Genomic DNA, 21013 nt, shown 5'->3' on the forward strand with positions numbered 1-21013 from the left:
GCCCTCCCCCCACCCACCAGGCATACCGGAGGAGGATGCATCAGCTACTGCAGGACCTGCACCAGAAGCTGGCAGCCCTGGGCCGGGGGCCAGAAGGCCTGGTGGGAGCTGACAAGCCCATCTCGTACAGGAGCAAGCCGCAGGCTTCCGTCCACAGGGAGCTGCTCGGCGTCTGCAGCGACCCCTACACGCTGGCCCAGCAGCTGACCCACGTGGAGCTGGTAAGCGGGCCCAGGCCCAGAGCAGGGACCAGCTGGGAACAGGCAGCCCGTCTCCCCCAGCCTGGTTGCTGTACAACCCAAGGCCCGAGCCTCTGGCAGCAGGGCCAGCTGGCATCTCCCGAGGACGCCCCCAAGCAGGCTCCCTGAGCTCATGGAGGGCTGGAGGGCAGCCCCTGGCCTCCCTGACACCACCTGCCATGGGATCCTCCCCCAGCTCGGTTTCCCATCCAGGACTCACACAGGTGCACAGTGCCCTCCCCAGGTGTCCAGGGCAGCCCCTCAAGCCCTCCCTGCTTGGGAGGCAGATGCCCTAGTGTAGCCCCAAGCACCAGCTGGGCTCTTGTGGATGCAGAAGCCAGGGGCCCGCCCCACAGGAGGGGGCTGGGTGGGGGGAGTCTCTTCCCTTGTGAACCTCACCACCCTGGCTGCTTTCCTGCAACTGCTTTCTTCCTGCATCAGCTCCTCTGCCAGGTGGGTGTGATTAGTCCTTTTTCACTGATAAAGAAAGGAAGTCCAGAAAGGTTGCATGGTTTTCCAGAAGTCACACAGCAAGAAGGACAGAGCCCACACGGCTATTCTCGCTGTTGGCCTCGGGGAGAGCAGCTAATGTCAGTCACCCGATTTTGAGCCTGGTTTCCTGGGCATTGCTCCAGGGGCTGGGGAAGGACGGGCTGCCCGGGTCAGGGTCAGCCCAGCACAGCCTGTGAAGCCCCGGGAGCCAGGGCCAGCACACAGCCACCCTCTGGGGGCCGCTTGGAACCTTCTGTCTCCCTGACCCTTCTCTCTTTCCACGCAGGAACGGCTGCGACCCATCGGGCCCGAGGAGTTTGTCCAGGCTTTCGTGAACAAGGACCCCCTGGCCAGCACAAAGGTAGAAGGCACCTGGGCTGATGGGCTGCTGTCCCGCGGGCGCTCCTGGCGCGTTTCGGCGGCCGCCACTGCCCTCCAGCGGCCACTCGGGGGAGCGCGGGCCGGGGCGAGCTGGGGAATCCTGGATCCGGCGCTGGGGACTGGGCCCACGCCCTGGGATTTCGAGCTCACTCTCCCATCTCTGACCCCAGCCATTAGGGTACTGGAAACGTGGGGTCTTTTTCATTCACACCTGCTAAAGGCAGTGCCAGCTAAACACCATAAGCGACCCCCTTTCCACCTCTCAAGTAGATACTGGCAAGATAGGCTCAGGCAGGTATGTGGAGCAGGTGGAAGGTGAATTGGCAGCCACGTTGGAAGACAGTTTGGATTTAAGTCGGCATCCTTGACTCCAACTTCCCACTCCTAATCATTGATCCCACTGATAGACACACCCCTGTGCGCAAAGACGCATGGACGATACTTGTGATGTGCAATGCTTATTCTGGCCAAAGACTGGGCACAAATTACTGCGACAGCTCCGTAAGCAGAATGCTGCACAACTATGAAAACAGCGTGAGATCTGGCTGAGGCTACCCAGTGAAAAGGTAGCATGGGCGCTGGTGAGCAGCCTGAGCTGCCGTGTGTGTGTTGGGGTGTGGGGGAGGAACCACCAGAGGAGGTGTGTGTCCCCTCTGTACCTCTAGTGTTCATGCGCCGTGTCTGGGAAGGTGCTGGCTCACAGGCAGTCCTGGGGTTGCGGCTCAGCACCAGAGGGACCCTTGGCTGCTCTCGGAGGGATTTTGGGTTCGATGTGTACGGTGTGGTCATTCCACAGTGTTACTTTTTTGTGGTTGAATACATCAAATTGCACCTGACGTCTGTGCCCCGTGCTGCGGGGAGGGGTGGCACTTGCGGTATTCCCAGCTTTTTGCTGTTGTGGGCATCGCTGCTGGCAGCACGCTTAGACCTGGTGCCTGGTGTAGGCAGGTGCACATTTTCTCCAGGGCATCTCTTCTCAGATGTTTTGGTCTCTGTACCCCTTTACATTCTTAAAAATTGTTGAGTACCCCCAGAGAACCTCTAATGATGTAGATTTGATCTATCAATGTTTATCAGTTAGCGATTAAAACTGGTAACTTTAAAAATGTGTTTACTCATGGGGGCTGGCATTGTGGCACTGCGAATTCAGGCACCCCCTGTGACACCAGGATCCCATGTGACACTGGTTCAAGTCCCGGTTGCTCCACTTCCAATCCAGCTCCCTGCTAATGTGCCTGGGAAAACAGCAGAAGATGGCCCAAGTGTTTGGGCCTCTGCATCCACATGGGAGACCCAGATGGAGTTCCAAGTTCCTGGTTTCAGCTTGGTACAGCCCTAGCCATTGCCCCCATTTGGGGAGGGAACCAGTGGATACAAGATCAGTTCATCTCTCTCTCTCTCTCTCTCTCTCTCTCTCTCTCTCTGTAATTCTGCCTCTCAGATAAATAAACCTTTTGAAAGTATTCACTCACAAATAATAATATAATAACCCATTGTATGTTGTCACAGTAGCATACTTTATGGAAAAAAACCTCCATTTCCCAAAATAGGAAATTACTGAAAAGAGTGCATTGCTTTACAATGTCTTTACAAATCTCTGTCAATGGCTGACTTAGCACAGCTGCATTTTCCTACCTCCTTCTGCATTTGGCCTCTTCACACACAGATTTTGCTTGGAGAAAAGCCAGCCTCACACAATGTGTGATTGGAAGAGAGGAGCCAGTCCCAGCCTTCCCAGACAATTGGGAATATTCTCCTTCAACACCTCACTAACACTCAGCAAGTGAGAGGGATCTTTTTTTTTTTTTAAAGATTTTTTATTTCTTTATCTGAAAGGCAGAGTTACAGAGAGAGAAGAAGAGATAATTAGAGAGAGATCTTCCATTGCTGGTTCACTCCCCAGATGGCCACAACAGCTGGTGCTGGGCCAGGATGAAGTCAGGAGCCAGGAGCTTCTTCTTCTTCTTTTTTATTTATTTTATTTGAAAGGCAGAGTTACAGGGAAGCGGGGTTGGAGGAGAGAGAGAAAAAGAGAGACAGAGAGAGCTCCCTCTCTTTCATCTGCTGGTTAACTCTCCAAATGGCAGCAACAGCCAGAGCTGGGCCAATCCGAAGCCAGGAGCTTCTTCTGGATCTCCCACATGGGTGCAGGGGCCAAGGACTTGGGCCATCTTCCCAGGCCATAGCGGAGAGCTGGATCAGAAGTGGAGTTGCCAGGACTCGAACCAGGGCTCATATGGGTTGGTGGTACTGCAGGCAGTGACTTTACACACTACGCCTCAGCGCTGGCCCCTTAATGCTTCATTAACACGTTAATACAGAAACTTGTTTTGTGTGTGCTTCTGTTTAAAGTCAGATTCCTTACTACGGACGTTTGGTTGACGCTGGGTTTGCTGTGCACTGCAGCTCCCACCTGAACACAGCGTCTCTAACGTCTGCTTTCTCTCCTGGGTGTGCCACAGCCTCTGTGTGCTCAGGAACACTGGACAGTGCTCCAGCCTTGCGGCAGGGGCTTGTTTAAGCAGTGAAATCACCATGGAAAAGCCCCAAATGCAAAAAGAGATGACACTAGATAGACCGAACCCAGTGCACTGTTCAGTCTGAGAACTGAAAGAGGAAGGTAGAGGGACACTTAACTCTGCCTCGGCTGGAAACGCCTGTGCGTGTTTGGGTGCCGCTGTACACAGATGACACAAAAGTGACCGTCACTGGGGTCACAGATGCTTTCTAGGAGTGGAGAACCGCCTGCATAACCTCGTGCAGAGTCCCAAGGCTCCACTGTGAGGGTGCACCTGAGTTTGGATTGCAGCTTTGGGAAGACCAGAAGGAGCACACCAAGTTGCTGGCATTTCTGGATGGCTTGGAGTTTAAATGTCTCCCAGGTTGCCTCTGCTGCTCCTGAGCTGACCCTGTGTCCCAGGAAGTTCCTGACCAGAAGCCTCAGAGCGGGCCTGTGTGTTTCTTCCAGCCCTGCTTCGGCGGCAGCACCAGCAACCTAGAGGCCTATGTGAAGTGGTTCAACAGACTCTGTTACCTTGTGGCCACCGAGATCTGCATGGTGAGCAGAAAGCCAGGGTGGGCGTGAATTGCCCCGGGCCAAGGGCAGCCTGGGGCTGGGAGGAGTCTGCCAAGGAGGGCCCTGAGGGCATTGAGCCCCTCTCCCCCCTTCTGCCAGCCCAGGTGCCAGCCGGGCACCCCTCCAGCAGTCAGGGGTGGGGCTGGGGAGCTCACAGATGCTGAGGCAGTGAGGGGCGGCTGCTCCTAGCCCCAGGGCTCTGCCTCCTCTGCTGGAGCCAGGTAGGGTTTGCTCACTCCAGACATACAGGAAAAGCGAGCCAACCTTTGAGAGCCTAGAAAGTTCAGGTCTGTGTTTCCTGGGGCAAGGCAGAGCTATCACCCAGCCCTGCGCTGCCCTGCCAGCAGGGAATCCCTCCTCTGAGGCACTCCCCCACACACACACTGGACAGGGTCAGTGGATAAGCACCAGCAGGGTCCTCAGAAGCCAGCTCCGCTCCAGAGCTGGGACAGGTCTTCACTGGGACTCAAGGCCCATGAAGGGAAGGGGTGACACGCAGGGCTGTGTTGTGGAACAGGCTGGTGTGGACGCCCACACTGGGGGCCAGAACGGTTGGTCTCTGTCTCCTACCTGGCCCAGCCACCATCACCAGTGCAGGCTGCCCTTGGGCCAGGGCGCAGGTAGCTGTGTGCAGCCGAGCCGGCCCATGGTGGGGTGGGTGGTCTCTGTGTAGGGCCACAGCATGTGCCGGCCCACATCCCGACCCCTCCCCTGTCGGTGCCCACCCGAGCCCCTGACTATGAACAGTGTGCTCTAAGACTCCGAGCCCTCGGCCGTGCCCTGACCTCAAGTTTCTCAGCTGTGAAATGGGCTTGGAGAAGGTTAAGGAGGGCGGGGCCTGGTGATTGGGTGTCAGGTCAGGGCTGAGTGGGAACAGGTCATCACAGAGGCTCTGGTGTCCTTGTCCCCAGCCAGCCAAGAAGAAGCAGAGGGCCCAGGTGATCGAGTTCTTCATCGACGTGGCCCGCGAGTGCTTCAACATCGGCAACTTCAACTCCCTGATGGCCATCATCTGTGAGTGGGCATAGCCCACAGGCAGGGCAAAAGCCAGAGCACGCCTCTGAACAGTGGGGGATGGGGACGGGGGCGGGGCCGTTTGCAGGCCCAAGGTAGCCAGCAGTCTGCTTCCCTGCTCAGAGGCACTGGGGGAGGGACCCCCGTTCTAAAAAAAAATAAAGGTTTATTTATTTATTTGAAAGGTAGAGTTTCAGAGAGAGAGAGAGAGGGAAAGAGATCTTCCATTTGCTGGTTCACTTCCTAGGTGGCCACAATGGCCAGGGCTAGGCCAGGCCAAAGCCAGGAGCCTGGAACTCTATCCAAATGGGTGCAGGGGCCCAAGCACTTGGGCCATCCTTTGCTGTTTTCCCAAGCACATTAGCATGGAGCTATTTTGGAAGTGGAGCAGCCAGGACTCGAACCGTTGTTCATATAGGATGCGGGCATGGCAGATGGTGGCTTAACCCACAGCAGCCGGCCTGCCTGTGGTGGGAGCAGGACTGTGAGGACTGTGCAGGCCAGAGCAGCCCTCCCCAGCCCAGCCTCCCTCTTCCAGCCGGCATGAACATGAGCCCAGTCTCCAGGCTGAAGAAGACCTGGGCCAAGGTGAAGACGGCCAAGTTTTTCATCCTGGAGGTAAAGGGGGGTTGCTGGGCTGCCGGCCATGGCCAAGGTGAGCCCTGGACAGAGCTGCCCAGTGCCTCGCTTCTCCTTCCAGCACCAGATGGACCCGACAGGGAACTTCTGCAACTACAGGACAGCACTGCGTGGGGCGGCCCACCGCTCCCTAACCGCCCACAGCAGCCGGGAGAAGGTAGGTCAGAGGCCTGCCTGGCACCCCGGGGTCCCCCCTGCTGCAGTCCAACCCCCAGCCCCACCCGGCCCTCTGCAGCAGCTGCCACATCCAGCCTTGTGGCCCTGCTCAGGTGCCTCCAGTGTGGGAAGTCACCACCTCCCAGAGCAGGTGAGCCCACCCTCCAGCAGCTCCAGCCCATGGGAGGGGCCACCTTGGGGGCTGACGTTGGCCTCCTGGGCTCATCCCCAGGAGGGTTTAGCGCTGAGAGCCCTGCATTTCCAATCTGGGCAAACCAGGCCATTTGCCACCCTGCTGCATCTGAGTGGTCCCTAGCTGGGTGACCCGGGGCTGGGCCCTACCCCTCCCCATACACCCTGCCCAGATGAACTGTCCTTTCTTCTGTGCCAAGCCCTTGTCACCTTGGATGAGGGCGACACCAGCACTCCCTGACCTGAGCAGGATGACGAGTTGTTAAATAGTAAAAGACAAAAAAGAGGCCACAAAATGACTGGATGGTGCACACCTGCTCCCTGCGCATTTGCCTGCACCTGCGCCGATGGCCTCCCCTGGTTCACACCACACCCCCACCCCCACACTGTCCCAGCAGGTGATGGGAGAAATGTTCACGGTCATCCCGGCTGCAGCTTTCACTCAGCCCCGCCCGAGCGCACTGCACCACATACAGTAACTCAGTGAGCACCAGCGTCCTTTAGGGCTTAGGAGGAAAGGAGTTCGGTTCCAGGGTTTTTGGGTCTGTATTTCCTTCCTTCCTTCCTTCCTTCCTTCCTTCCTTCCTTCCTTCCTCCTCCCTCCCTCCCTCCCTCCCTCTCTCTCTCTTTCTATTTTTAGATTTATTTATTCATTTTGAAAGTCAGAGTTACAGAGAGACACACACAGAGAGAGAGGTCTTCATCCACTGATTCACTCCCCAAATGGCTGCAACAGTCAGAGCTGGGCTGATCCAAAGCCAGGAGCCAGGAACTTCTCCTGGTCTCCCATATGGGTGCTCAAGGGCTTGGGCCATCTTCTACTGCTTTCCAAGGCCATCAGCAGAGAGCCGGATCATAAGTGGAGCAGCTAGGACTCGAACCTGAGCCCAAATGGGATGCCAGCACTGCAGGTGGAGGCTTAGCCCACTACGCCACAGCAGCGAACCCAACCTGTACCTCCTTTCTACATCCCTCTCCCCGCGCCGCCATGGCGTGCCCTAACTGACCCTGTGACTCTGGGGACTGGCTGAGAAATCTCTCCTCGCCCTCTGGCCCTGGGGCTGTGTCCCAGGTGCCTGCCTCTGGCCCTCAAGCCAACCCTGCAGGGGCCTCCCAGAGCTGACCCGCGCCTTCCCTTGCAGATTGTCATCCCCTTCTTCAGCCTGCTCATCAAGGACATCTACTTCCTGAACGAGGGCTGTGCCGACCGCCTGCCCAACGGACACGTCAACTTCGAGGTAGGGGCTGGGGCCTCACGGCCACAGCCACCGAATGCTCAGACTAATGGGGGATGCCGAGGCAGAGAGAGCGATCCAGCCAACTGCAGGCCCCCATGCTGCCCCATCCCCACCAGAGGAGGGGACCCAGGCTCATGCACGGGTCTGTGTCCACTCGCTCCACACTGGGCTTTGTGCCAGCCCAGTGCAGCTTCATCACTCCCAGGCCTGAGGGCCAGCAAGGAAAGGCCCTGGAGACCCCTGGTGATAACTGGGAGGGGCCTGGCCCCAAGGGAGGGCCTGAGCCACAGGACCAAGTTTTCAGGCAGAGGCTGCAGTGAGCGGAAGCAGAGTTAGGACTTCTGTCACTGCTATAAGGCAAGTGCCTCCTCCTCCAGGGGTCTCCCTTTGATCTATCAGCCAGAGGGAGCTCTCTTGTTCAGGGCATCCCTCAGGCAGGGCCGTGTCTCTGGGCTCCTTAGAAGCAAGGCCATGCTGATCCACTCTGTGTCTTGACCCCCAAGGTGGGCCACCCCCCACCCCCACCCCAGCATGCATTTCTTAGAATGACTGGTGCACCATACATCAGGAGTACCCCAATCTGCATTGAGAAGAGGGCTCTCTCCCGGTGCACAGCCAGGCAGGCCCACCCTGGCACTGGCTTCAGCAGGGGCTCAGCAGGGTCTGGGGTCCCACCTGCCTCCGTCTCCAAGGGCAGCGAGGCTGGGCCATCGCTTGCCCTGAGCTTCAGCCTCTCCCTCTGTAAAATGGGTTTTCCGTCACAGCCACACAGAGGGCCACGAGGAGTAGGTGTGCAGCGTGTCCCACCCCACCCCCCAGCAGGCTATGCGAGTGTCCCCTGCCGCCAGGGCCCACACATGTGTAGGCTGTGTGGTCTGAAGTGCACAGACTCCCTGTAGGCCTGACTACCCCTGAAGGCCAGTAGAGTCGGTGGGATGTCCGGCCCTACTCGTGGTCCCAGGCCACTGACGCAACAGCCACTGATGTATCCCTGGTCATCGTCAGCCCAGGCTGGGGCAACATGGATGAGACCGCAGGGCACAGGGGCCTATATTTGCCCTTGAATGAATGCTCATAGTTGAGGTAGGACAAGGCATCTGTGTGGCCCCAGGTTTGGGGAGTAGGTGATAGGGACCCGACCTGGCTGCCAGGACTGATCCGGGGACGTGCGTCACCGAGACACACTCCCCACATTCAGGCATGATCTTGTGCTGCTACTTTTTTGAAATCCTCCAGATTGTTAAACTCTTTTTTTTAAAAGAAAATTGGTACAAGTACAGCCAACCTCCCCTGTCTGTGCACCCTGCATGCTCAGGCTCAGCCACTTACAGACAGAAAAGATTTGAAAATTGTGCCCAATGGTTGTCCCTGGGTAATACAGTGCAACAGGGGTTTATGTGGGGGCATCTGGAGGTGGCTGAGGGTGCACGGGAGGCGGTGGGTGGGGCCTGCGCTGACACCAGGCCATTCCGAGTGAGGGGCTTGCACCTGCAAACACTTTGGTGTGCACAGGGGTCCTGGATGCCGAAGGACGCCTGTATTTACATTTTACTTAAATAAAATTGCACTGAATGAATACACATAAATCCTAAATACACTCATGTAACTGCAGGTGCAGCCGTCTGCAAGCCAGCAAGCACACACCCTCGCCACAGTAAGACACAGTCACAAAAATAACTGTGACGGAGACCCCACCACTAGGCACGGCCTGGGCCTCCCCTGCAGGCCCCAGGGAGACTGGGAGCTCGGGGCTGGGGACCATGAAGTCCTCGGAGGCAGTGTAGATGAGACCGCGTGATCCTTACAGAGCACCCAGGGTTCCTGCTGGGTGGGTCTGCTGGCCAGCCCCTGTGTTCCCCCTCCCACTGGAACCTCCGGCACCGGGCTGCCTCCACTCTGTGTCTCTGTGACCCTGGCAGAAATTTCTGGAACTGGCCAAGCAAGTTGGAGAGTTCATCACGTGGAAACAAGTGGAGTGTCCCTTTGAGCAAGACACCAGCATCACCCACTACCTGTACACCGCTCCCATCTTCAGTGAGGACGGTAAGGTGGCCTGGGGGCCAGGGGACCCTGGGGTGGCCGCTCAGTCACCATCCAGGGCTCCTTGCTCTGGGCAGGGTTGCACGAGGCCCATCTTTGCAGGCTCCAGGACAAAGCAGGGAAGGCCACATGCCCCTGGCCAGCTGACTGCCACCAAGGAGCACAGGACAGCCCAAGGAGCTGTGGCTGAAAACTCAAGGACCCCTAGGGCCAGGTTCTTCCTTGGACACAGTTTAGATGCTGTTGGTTGTTGTCAGTCTGAGCCATCCGTCTGCCTGGCCCCCTTTTCCCCATCAGTGAAGGACTGCCTTCCCAGGGCTCCCGAGGGGGCGGACGGGCAGGTGCTGGGCTGACCGTGGGGGCGGGGCGTGTACGCATGCATACCCGTGCAGGTGGAGGTGGGCGTAGCACACACCGGCCAGCAGTGTCTGCATCCTCCCATGCCAATGGGTCATTTGTCAGATGCGTATCTGCTTGTATGTCTCCGGAGTAGACAGCCCCCAGGCTCCCCCTCTTTCAAGAGAGTGACTGCAGGAGGAACACCAGCCAGCGGGGCGGGGGTTGGGGGTGGCTCTTCCCTGGAGGGCAGCAAAGCCCCTGGCCAGCCACCCTCGCCCTGGAACACCTGGCTCTCTTCACAGCAGGTGGATTACAGAGGGGCCCACAGCCAAGCTCAGCGACGTTGTCTACCAAAATTAACAATAATGATATGGTGGATTTTTAAGGGGATTTTTCTTTTGAATACTTTCGACTTTGTCATTTTCCTTTTTACATTTTGGGGCTGGGACCTTTTGGGAGGAGGCTTCACCCACATCCGTGGCTCCTCCTGTCCAGAAGCTCAGCTGCTAAGGGATAAGGCAGGGTGGGCTGCTCCCATTCTGGGGGCCCCCAGACCCCGGGCAGGCCTCGCCTGCTGCATCTGTGAAATGGGGTAATGAGAGCACGCGCCTCCCACCCCCCCCGCCGGGGACCCAGGAGGAGATGGTCTGAGTTGGCACAGGGCTGTGCTCAGTGCTGATGTGCAGTCCCCCTCATTTGCAGGGGACACATCCCAGACACGCCGTGGTAGTACCGAGCTCTTGTCTACTGTGTTTTCTCCTATACACATGCAGCCACATTTAATGTCTTTTCCATCTGAACGAAGCACTTAGCACATACTCTGGCTAAAATTTTGCAGTTTGAGGTGCGACAACAAATTCAGCACAGATTTCTTTTTCCTTCTTCACAGTTTCACAGAGAGATAGGTTCTTACCGCCGAGCTTAGCAACCTCAGCGCAGATTTTGTTCCCTTTCTTTATTAAGTCAAGGATTTTCACCTTTCCACTTCGAAAAATCAAAAGCAAGGCCCTTGACTGCTTCTCTCTGGCGTATCTGGATTGCCAGCATCACCACACCTGCACCTTGAGGCCGTCTTTAAGTAAAACCAGGACAGCCCTGGGAGTCACTAGTGCTGGATCAGCTCCTGAGGGCTAGCAGGCAGGTGGCGCCTGAGTGTGGACACACTGGACAGAGCAGGGAAGGCTGAGATCTCATCGCAGTCCTGAGAAGAGCGTGCAGTGTACAACTCTGGAGTGTTTGCTCCCGGGGTTTCCATTTGACTGTAGCTGGGCGGGCAAGGGGGCTGACCATCATTGCAGTTTCCCGTAGGTGCTGTTACAGATCACCAAAAACCTGGTGGCTCGCAGCAACACAGATGTGTCCCTGTGCAGTTCTGGAGGCGAGGAGTCTGAAATCCATCTCACTGGGCTCAGATCAAGATGTCAGCAGGACTGGTTTCTTCTGGGGGCTCTAAGAGGAGAATCCATTCCTGTCTCCTCTGTCAATTTCCAGTGGCCACCGCGGTCCTGGACGTGGGTCTCCATGCACCCCACTCCGCCCTCTGCTCCCCTCATCACAGCATCCGCTCTGCTGTGAACAAAGTGTGTGGCAGGGCCTTGCGCTCTGTGTCCCAGATGCCACCGTCCCGCATCCTCACATGGAGGAAGGGACGAGTGCCGAGTCCTTGCATGGCAGAAGGGCAGTAAACACCGAACGTGACCCCTCAGGCCACTCACCCCTCCTCTGAGGGTGCAGCCTTGTGGTCCAACCACCTCTTCATCTTGGTGCACTAGGGGCTGGGCTTTTTTTTTTTTTTAAGATTTATTTATTTATACATACATACATACAAAGAGAAGTAAAGACAGACAGAGAGAGGGAGAGGGAGAAAGAGAGAGAGAGGTTTTCCATCTGCTGGTTCACTCTCCAGATGGCCGCAATGGCTGGAGCTGCACTGATCCGAAGCCAGGAGCCAGGAGCTTTCTCCAAGTCTCTCACACAGGTGCACAGGGCCCCAAGCACTTGGGCCATCTTCTACTGCTTTCTCAGGCCACAGCAGAGAGCTGGATTGGAAGTGGAGCAGCCAGGGTTTGAACTGGCACCCATTTGGGATGCTGGCACTGCAGGTGGCGGCTTAGCCACTATGCCCCAGAGCTAGCCCCAGGGACTGGATTTTGATGTGAATTTTGAAGGGACACCAACATTCAGACCACAGCCCCAGTGTTACCCTGATGCTAAAACCAGACAACTTCTCTGCAGAGGAAGAAAATACAGATCAATATTCATCATGAATGTAGATGCAGTAGTGCTTAAAAATACATTAGCAAATGAAATTCAGCAATATATGAAAATAATTCTATATCATGACCGAGTGAGTGTATCTCGGGGGCATAAAGCTGTTCAATACTTGAAGGTCAATGTTATCCACTATTTTAAATACCTAAAGGAGAAAGTTTACATGATTGTATTCATCAATGCAGAAAAGACCTGTGACAATGTATGGACCCATTCATGATCAGATTTTTAAAAACTTCTCAGAAAGTAGTAATAGAGGGGAATTTATCAACTTGGCCAATTGCATCCACAAGAAAGCTTTCCCAGGGGCCGGCACTGTGGCATAGTAGGTTAAGCCTGTGCCTACAGTGCCGGCATCCCATATGGGCAACCAGTTCTAGTCCCGGCTGCTTCTCTTCCAGTTCAGCTCTCTGCTATGGCCTGGGAAAGCAGTAGAAGATGGCCCAAGTGCTTGAGCCCCTGCATCTGCATGGGAGACTGGGAAGAAGCTCCAGGCTCCTGGTTTCGGATTGGCTCAGCTCCAGTCATTATGGCCATTTGGGGAGTGAACCAGCAGATACAGGGCCGTTTTCTCTCTCTCTCTCTCTCTCTCTCTCTCTCTCTGTCTCTCTCTCTCTCTTCTCTCTCTGTCTATAGCTCTACCTCTCGGATAAATAACAAAAATTACTTTAAAAAAAGAAGAAGAAAGCAAGCCTTCCCATGGCATCATATTTGCTAATGAAAGGCTGGACGATTTGTTGCCAAAGTTGGTGACAAGATCAGAACGTCTCCACTTCCCCACTCCTGGATGGTGAGGGGAGAAAAGAGCTCACCGATCAGAAGGAAACGGTGACTCTGGCCCTGTTTGCAGGTGAGGCAAAAAAAAAAAATCCCAAAGAACCTACAGAACTTCCTAGAACTTATGTGTGAATTCAGCAAGGCAACAGGATATAAGATAAACAGACAAGACTCAGTGGTATTTCTAGGTACCGCAAGGAATGTGTGGACACCAAAATTCGAAACATGATACCATTTGCAGTTGCTCCAAAATGGAAATGCTTGGGCATAAATCTAACAAACCACACATATGGGACTTACATACACAAAACAGCACAATGCTGATGAGAGAAAACAGACGTGACATTCACGCAGTAGAAGACTCAGCAAAGTGTCGAAGCACCTCCCTAAATTTATGCTTAGGTTAGATCCAATTTCTATCAACATCCCAGCAAGATTCCTTGTAAGATGTAGACGTGCTTATCCTAAAATGTATGTGGATGGGCAAAGGACCTAGAATAGCTAAAACAATTTTGTAACACAGGAATAAAGTGGGAGGAATCAGCCTACTTGCTCTGAAGGCAGAAAGCAGGAGAAAACCTTCAGGATCCAGATCAGACTGAGCTTCTAAGAAACTATAAATACGTGACTATTACTGTATGACCCAGCCAGTGTCCACTTGGACATTTATTTGTTCTAAAGAAAACGAATTCTCATGTTCACAAGAAAACAAAAACCTGCACAGCAGTGTACAGACACTCCGTTACAGCCAAGCACCAGAGACAACCCGGATGCTCCGCGGTGGAGGGGAGGCTAAACCACCAACCGGGGCACCTTCATACCGTTCCTACCCAGCTGCAGCAAGGGGCGCAGCTGACTCGGCTGCAGCCTGGCTGGCTCCCCGGAGGATGCTGAGTGAAAGCAGCCAATCCTGCGAGGACGCACTGCATGCTTCTGTGGACAGCCCACCTCCGCGTATCCGCGTATCTGCGGCTTCCGCGGGGCGACTTCCACCAACCACACAGATCAAAAATGTTGGGGAAAAGATGCTCCCTGGATGTGCACAGGCTTTTTTTTTTTTTTCCTTGTCATTTGCCCCTAAGCAATATGCGATGGCAGCTATTTATTACTTAGCGTTTCATTGTATCAGGTATTATAAATAGCACATAGGTGATTTAAAATATACGAGGGAGGGCCAGCATTGTGCTGTGGTGGTTAAGAAGGTTCTTGGGGAAGCTCCCATCTCATTTCATATTGGAGTGCCTGGGTGTGAGTCGTGGCTCTGCTTCCAATTCCAGCTCCCTGCTGATGGACACTCCGAGAGGCACCAGGCAATGACTCAGATACATGGGTCCTGCCACCCACGTGGAAGACCCAAGTGGAGTTCTGGGGTCCTGGCTTCAGCCTGGCCTAGCTCCAGCTGTTGTGCACGTGGAGAGTGACCTAGCAGAACTCTCTTTCTCTCTCTCTCCCTATTTCTCTCTCTCTCTGCTACTCTTCCTTTCAAATAAACACAAACTTAAAAAAAAAGTTTATGAGAGGGGGCCGGCGCTGTGGCATAGCAGGTAAAGACACTGCCTGCAGTGCCAGCATCCCATATGGCCGCTGGTTTGAGTCCCAGATGCTTCACTTCCAATCTAGTTCTCTACCATGGCCTGGGAAAGCAGTGAAAGATGACCCAAGTGCTTGGGCCCCTGCAACCATGTGGGAGACCCAGAAGAAGCTCCTGGCTCCTGGCTTTGGATCAGCGCAGCTCCGGCTGTTGCAGCCATCTGGGTACTGAACCAGTGGATGGAAGACCTCTCTCTCTCTCTCTCTCTCTCTCTCTCTCTCTCTCTACCTCTCTTGAACTCTGCCTTTCAAATAAATAAATACATCTTTAAAAACAAAAAGTATATGAGAGGATGTGCATACATTCCCTACAAACATTACACCATTTTATAAAGATGTATTTATTTGAAAGGCAGAGTTACAAAGAAAGAAGGAGAGACACACAGAGAGATCTTCCCTCTGCTGGTTCACATCCCAAATGGCCACAATGGCAAGGGCTGGGCCAGGCCAAAGCCAAAAGCCAAAAGCCAAGAACTCCATCTGGGTCTCCCATGTGGGTGGCAGGGGCCCAAGCACTTGGGTCATCTTCCATGACTTTACAAGGCACATTAGCAAGAAGCTGGATGGGAAGTGGAGCAACTAGGACTCCAACCTGCCCTCCAGTGTGGGATGCCTGAGTCGCAAGTTGTGGTTGTACCTGCTGTGCCACAATACTGGCCCCATACCAACACCATTTTACAGAAAGGACTTGTGCATCCTTGGATCTTGGTGTCTGCAAGGGATCCTGGAACCAACTCTTCACAGATGTCAAGGGAAAACTCTATGTATCATCCTTGAAAGGATGCCATCCAGAAATGCAGAATAGATCAGTGGCTTAAGAAGAGGGTGTGGCTGGGCGGGCAGTGGGTGTGGCTCTATAAGGGCATTGAGAGGAGCCTATGGTGATGGAGACCTTCTGTGTCTCGACCGTGTTTGTGTTGCTACGCTGGTCACGTTCTATTCCATTCTGTGCCATACCACACTCTACTTCTCTGCAGTTTTGCAAGTGCATTGGGGGAAACTGAGTAAAAGGCCCACAGGATCTCTGTGCATTATTTCTTACAACCGCACGTGGATCTACAATTATCTCCAAACACAAAGTTTAAAAACACACAGCAGGTCAGGTACTGGGCAAGGAATGGGTTATCCTGGTCAACTGCAATTTACGTAAATTCACTGCATTCTGTCCAGGTCTATATTTGGCTTCTTATGAAAGTGAGAGCCCTGAGAACCAAACAGAAAAAGACAGGTGGAAATCGCTAAGGTGAGTCTCATGCCAAGACTGGGAGGAAGGGGGGAGGGAGAGGGCTAGGGCTACAGAGATATCCAAGTCATCAGCTTTCTGGGAACCCAGCCAGTCCATGGGGGAAGGGACAGGATGAGGCCAAGGTCACAAGGCTGGGGGGAGAGGAGACGTCCTCCCCCCCACCCCGCCGGGCTGGCGGCTGCCTCCAGAGACCTTGGTGCCGGAGCTCCCACTCCCTAGTTCTTGGCAGGCAGTGAGACGTACTCACTGCCTCCTGCTTGGCTGTGCTATGACACCAGCCAGGGCAGGGCAGGAATGAGTCACAGCAGCGGCTCCAAGGATGGCGCCATGGCCAGGGGAGGCCCCTCCTCTCGGCATGCTGAGGTGGCTCCTGGGGGACACGAGTCTGACCCCAGGGCCGACTCTCATGTTTAAATCTGCAGGTCTTCTATTTTGGGGAAGACATGAGGAGCACTGAGTTGGAGGAGGAGGAAGACGTGGAGCCAGCAGAGGCCGCTGATGGGCCCCGCCCCAGACAGCCCAGCAGGTGGCAGCAGGAACCACATGGACACTGGAGGGCTTTTGTCAGACCTCAATCCTGGGAGACACTCGTGGGGGCCACACCTTGGGGACACCGGCCCTCAGGACTTCTGGGACTGTGTGGCTGGTCAGTCTGCCCATTCTGGGAGGGGACACGGCACTGCCCCGAAGGATCCAGTGGCTGCAATCCCACCAAATGACATGTGCCATGGAGGCCGACGCCATGACCTGTCGCCAGGTAGCCTGAGAGCCACCACAGTGGGCATCGTGGTGTGACGTGAGACATGCCAGCTCAGCGTCTGTGACAGACCCCATCCAGCCCTTCCCAGCGGGCTCGTTCCCACAGCCCGTGCACCCTCCCCTTCCTGGACCGTGCTGGCATCGGGGATGGCTTCCTGGTGACAGTGGAGAAACCATCAGTGTGACCACCTGGAGTCACAGAGTCCACAGTGTGTGCGTCACCGCCCTGCCACCCAGCCCCCTTGTAAGAGTGATGGTCGGTATAAACACGCATTGGTGCATTCCGCACGTCTGTGTCCGGCCCATGTCTTGGACCTCTGTTGGCCGGGTTGCACTGAGTCCTTAGCCCTGACTGAGAGAAGAAGGGCTTCCTGATGCCAGCCTGGGTGTGGTACGGCTGCAGGCTCAGGGGGCCATGGTGGCTGTGTGCGATCCACATGCCCCACAGGATGCTCACACGGCTGGCGCCTGACCGTGCTCAGTGAGCCTTTGGTGGACAGATACCTCTTGTGCAGCATTGGGGGCAATGAAGCCATTTAGGCACCTGTGCAGCCCACTTGGGACCCCCACCCTTGTGCACTGCCAGCCCCTCACACGTTGGTTGGGCCATGGAGCTCTGAAACCCCCACCTGGCCCATGATGGGGGTCACCCAGCCAGCCAGCCAGTGAGATGTGCAGCTGCTCTCCTGGTTGGCGCCTGCTCCGGGGGTGGTAGGGGAGGTGCTGAGGTCACTGACCCACCCCCACTAGCTCCGTCAAGGGCTGGGCACTGCTTCCGCTTTGGACTTGGCTGTCCTGACCTCGGCTGCCAGGTCTGGGAGACAGGCAGAGTCAAAGCAGGCAAGCCAGTTCCACTGGGTGCCTCAGCCAACTCCGGTGATCCAGGAGCTCAGAAGGGCCCAGCAGCCGGCAGCTCAGCAGAGGTGTGGGCATTCTGTACCTTAGGGTGCCACCCTGCCCTCGTGCATCTGAGCTCCCAGGGAGCCCCAACAACACAGAGACCTGGGGCAGAACAGGACCCAGGCCACCACGGAGCCTAGCTACCACCCCTCCCCACACCACATTCTGCTTCCACCAGACTTGGGGGGGGGGGAAGAAGCTTGGGAGTCAAACCCTAGCAGTTTTGGGGGATCCCAGGAATTGACTGGAAACATCTCCTCATCCCCACCCCCACCCAGCACCCCCCTCAGCCCTTGGTGTCCGTGGGCTATATTGGAAAGGGCTGCTGGCATTGGCAGGATCTCCCCTGGCCCCTGGCCACACTGAGCACTGCCCAGCAGGACTGGGGCAAGCAGCACAGAGAATGTTAGGCTGAGCTTGGCAAGTGCTAGGCTGACACCGTGGAGCCGGCCCAGGGCCTGGCTCCAACCAGGAGTCTCTGGCCCTGGAGACAGGGTTCCCAGCTCAACCCAAGGACCAAAGCCACACCAGAACCCTGGCTCCTCCTTCTCACCCTCTGAGCCTCTGAGCAGAGAAGAGCAGACCTCACTCCATCACCAGGCACCAGGGCTGTGCAGCATCTTCAGTGGAAACAGTTCTTGCTCTGCTCCCCAGCGCTCAGTTTGGGTCCTGGGGCCCTGTGCCACAGCCAGTGTGGAGACCTTGAAAGCTGCACACAAGAGGCCTGTCAGCCACAGTGGGGGCCCCTGCCTGTGCCTGATGCTGCCTGCCTTGGGCATCGCAGTCTGGCCTGCAGGCAGCACCAGAGAGGCAGGAAGTTCAACTGGGAGTGAGCACATCTGAGGTGCACAGAGAGAACTGCTCCACAAGGGGGCAGCACACAGAAGTCCCAGAGGGCCTGGGCAGCCCGCAATGGCAGGAAAGGCAGGGCCGGGGGTTGAGGGAATGGCAGGGGCCAGTCCAGGGGAATGAAGTTGACCTCGAAGGCTCCGGGGGCAGCCACTGTGCTGGTGGGGATGGGGACAACGTGGCTTTAGAAAGATGTCTTTGGTACCTTTGACCCAATAATTTTACAATTATTTTTAAAGATTTATTTTATTTACTTGAGGGGGGGGGGAGAGAGAAGATCTTCCACCTGCTGCTTCACTCCCCCACAAATGTCCGCAATGGCCAGGGCTGGGGCAGGCTGAAGCCAGGAGCCAGGAGCTTTATCTGGGTGATGTGGGTGCAGGGGTCCAAGCACTTGGGCCATCTTCAGCTGCTTTCCCAGGTACATTAGCAGGGAGCTGGATCAGAGGTAGAAAGAGCAGCCAGGACTCGAACTGGCTAACATATGGGATGCTGGCTGTGCAGGCAGTGGCTTAACCCGCTACACTGCAGAACCAGCTCCCAATAGTTCTTACTTTTGCTTTCTGCCCTACAGAGGGTGAAGGGATCCAAGGGAATCCAAGATTAGTATATTATTTGCATAAAGGAGAAGTGACAAATGTCATGTTCTTCCTGTTTCTGTTACAGACACAGCCTTTGCTCCCCAGCCCAGCCCAGCTCAGCAGCCTGGAGAGCCCAGTCACAGGCCCCCACTCCTGAGGAGTGCACCTGACCACCATATGGGTGGGTGGGCTGTGTTTCTATTTGACAGCAGAAAATACCCAGTGTCCGTGCACAGGAACTGAGTTACATAAATCAGCACTGCCCCACCGTAGAAGCTGGCACAGCTAGAACAAGGGTGCTTTAAGTACGGGTATGAAAAGGGGCCGTGTTCCCAGGATGCTCACACCAGCTCCCACTTGCACAGACACAGTTTAATCTTCACCAATATTTGGCGGCCCAGTTACTTTCCTAAGGCCAGATATGAACCACCAAAATGAGGAAGTAAATCAAAAGATGATGATGGTCGGTGACCCTGGGACCCAATGCAGGGATGGAGAACCAGAAGTTTTGGGAAAGCCACCAGATGGTGGTGAGGGGGCCCAGGCCAGACTACAGAGCCTGGGCTGAGGGGCCGGCCAGCAGGGGGGACTACAGGTGCCGTGGGGAATGGGAAAGAGAAAGGAGGAGGCAGGTGGAGCCTGTTACAAGCCCTTTAACATTATCAATCACTCTCAAGTAATGTCTTGATAAAGGGTAATTCCCAAAATAATCTCTAAGTCAAATCAGCAAAACCTACTGAAGCATTCTGTACCACAAAATTCCAGTAATTCAGAGGTTCAAGGTGGCCAAACACAGGTGCCAGCCGTCGCCTGCTCTTCCACAAGCTGCACACAGAGCAACAGCTAAGTAGCTGCACCTCGAGGTGAGTGAACACTGGAACGCAGCAAGGGAGACAGGGACCCCTGTAGGACGAAGGGAGCCAGACCACAGCAGACACACGGGAGCAAAGTGAGCCTGCAGCCATGACCCTGCCCCACCGTGACTGGGTGCAGGGAGGTCCCCACGGCCAGCGACAGGGCGAGTGCAGATGCTCGAGGGTGGCTGTGCTAGCTACAGCAGGAGTCTGCTGTCCTCACGGGCTCCGGAGTCTCCCTCCTCAGCCTCAGGGCAGGGGCTGCAGCAGGGATGCCCCCCTGAGAAAAGAGTTACTGTTGGGATCTGAACACAGCCCTGGGGCCCACAGCTCCACCGCACTAGCAAAAAGAACTGGCACCTCAGCAGTCCAGTTAGATCCAGCAGGGCACCTCTGTCCCCAGCACCCTAGCATATACAGGCCTCTGCACAGCATGTCATTCAGAACAGCAAGGGATCCTGTCCCAAGGACCCCATAAGTAGGGACTCTTCCCCTCAGTGCTTGAGCCTACCCACCCTTACCCCTGCTGTCCCCGCTGGGACACACACACACACACACACACGAGGGCTGCCTACCAGTGCTCTTACAACCTCAAGCCCATCACAATGAGCCACCATGGGACCTGCACAAGCCACCAGTACTGTGGGCTGGTGTTCCTGTGACCCTGGCCCCCTGCTACTGTTTATCACTGCTGGACCACAGGCCTCACCAGCACTGCAGGCCCATGCACCCATGACCCCAGCCCATGTCCACATGCAAACCCCTGTGGGACCTACACAATCTCACAGCGATTGAGAAGGAGCACCCTGCCCGCCGCTGCCATCAGTTAAAGTGAAGACTATACCACCTGGAGCTGAAGCCAAGGCAGCCTGCCAAAGTGATACCCAAAGACACATCTTCAGGAGAAAAACCTTTTACCACAAAAGCCACGGTCTGAAGGTGATAGAGACAACTGGTCCACCAGATGTGCAACTATCAACACGAGACACAGGAATTACAAAAAAGCCAGGCAATACAATTCCTCCGAAGGAACCCAAAACTAGCAACAGACGCCAAGGAAAAGGAATTGGGGGCTGGTGCTGTGGTATAGCACGTGCCAGTTCAAGTCCCAGCTGCTCCTCTTTCGATCCAGCTCTCTGCTATGGCCTGGGAAAGCAGTAGCAGATGGCCCAACTCCTTGGGACTCTGTACCTACGTGGGCGACCTGGAAGAAGCTCCTGGCTCCTAGCTCCTGGCTTCGGATCGGCCCATTTCTGGCCGTTGTGGCCATTTGGGGTGTGAACCAGCGTATAGAAGACCTTCCTCTCTGTTCCTCCCTCTCTCTGTCTGTAACTCTACCTCTCAAATAAATAAATAAAATCTTAAAAAAAAAAAGAATAC

The 21013-nt window shown here is 55.4% G+C and overlaps 1 protein-coding gene across 6 annotated transcripts in view; it reads left to right on the top strand.

Annotated features, from left to right (window-relative positions):
- The window catches only part of RASGEF1C (RasGEF domain family member 1C), an 89246-nt gene extending 72509 nt beyond the window's left edge, over positions 1–16737 (top strand). For all 6 annotated transcript variants that reach the window (XM_008274993.3, XM_070075815.1, XM_008274997.4 and 3 more), the window contains 10 exons: positions 21–221; positions 1018–1092; positions 4081–4170; positions 5100–5202; positions 5741–5820; positions 5903–5998; positions 7332–7427; positions 9347–9470; positions 15615–15687; positions 16113–16737. In XM_008274993.3, the coding sequence (XP_008273215.1) occupies positions 21–221; positions 1018–1092; positions 4081–4170; positions 5100–5202; positions 5741–5820; positions 5903–5998; positions 7332–7427; positions 9347–9470; positions 15615–15687; positions 16113–16137 (963 nt within the window). In that variant the 3' untranslated portion in view covers positions 16138–16737. The remainder of the gene's footprint in view (positions 1–20; positions 222–1017; positions 1093–4080; positions 4171–5099; positions 5203–5740; positions 5821–5902; positions 5999–7331; positions 7428–9346; positions 9471–15614; positions 15688–16112) is intronic.
- Positions 16738–21013: the final 4276 nt, after the last annotated feature.

The sequence above is a fragment of the Oryctolagus cuniculus genome, chromosome 6 (genome assembly GCF_964237555.1).
Source record: "Oryctolagus cuniculus chromosome 6, mOryCun1.1, whole genome shotgun sequence".
NCBI lineage: Eukaryota > Metazoa > Chordata > Mammalia > Lagomorpha > Leporidae > Oryctolagus > Oryctolagus cuniculus.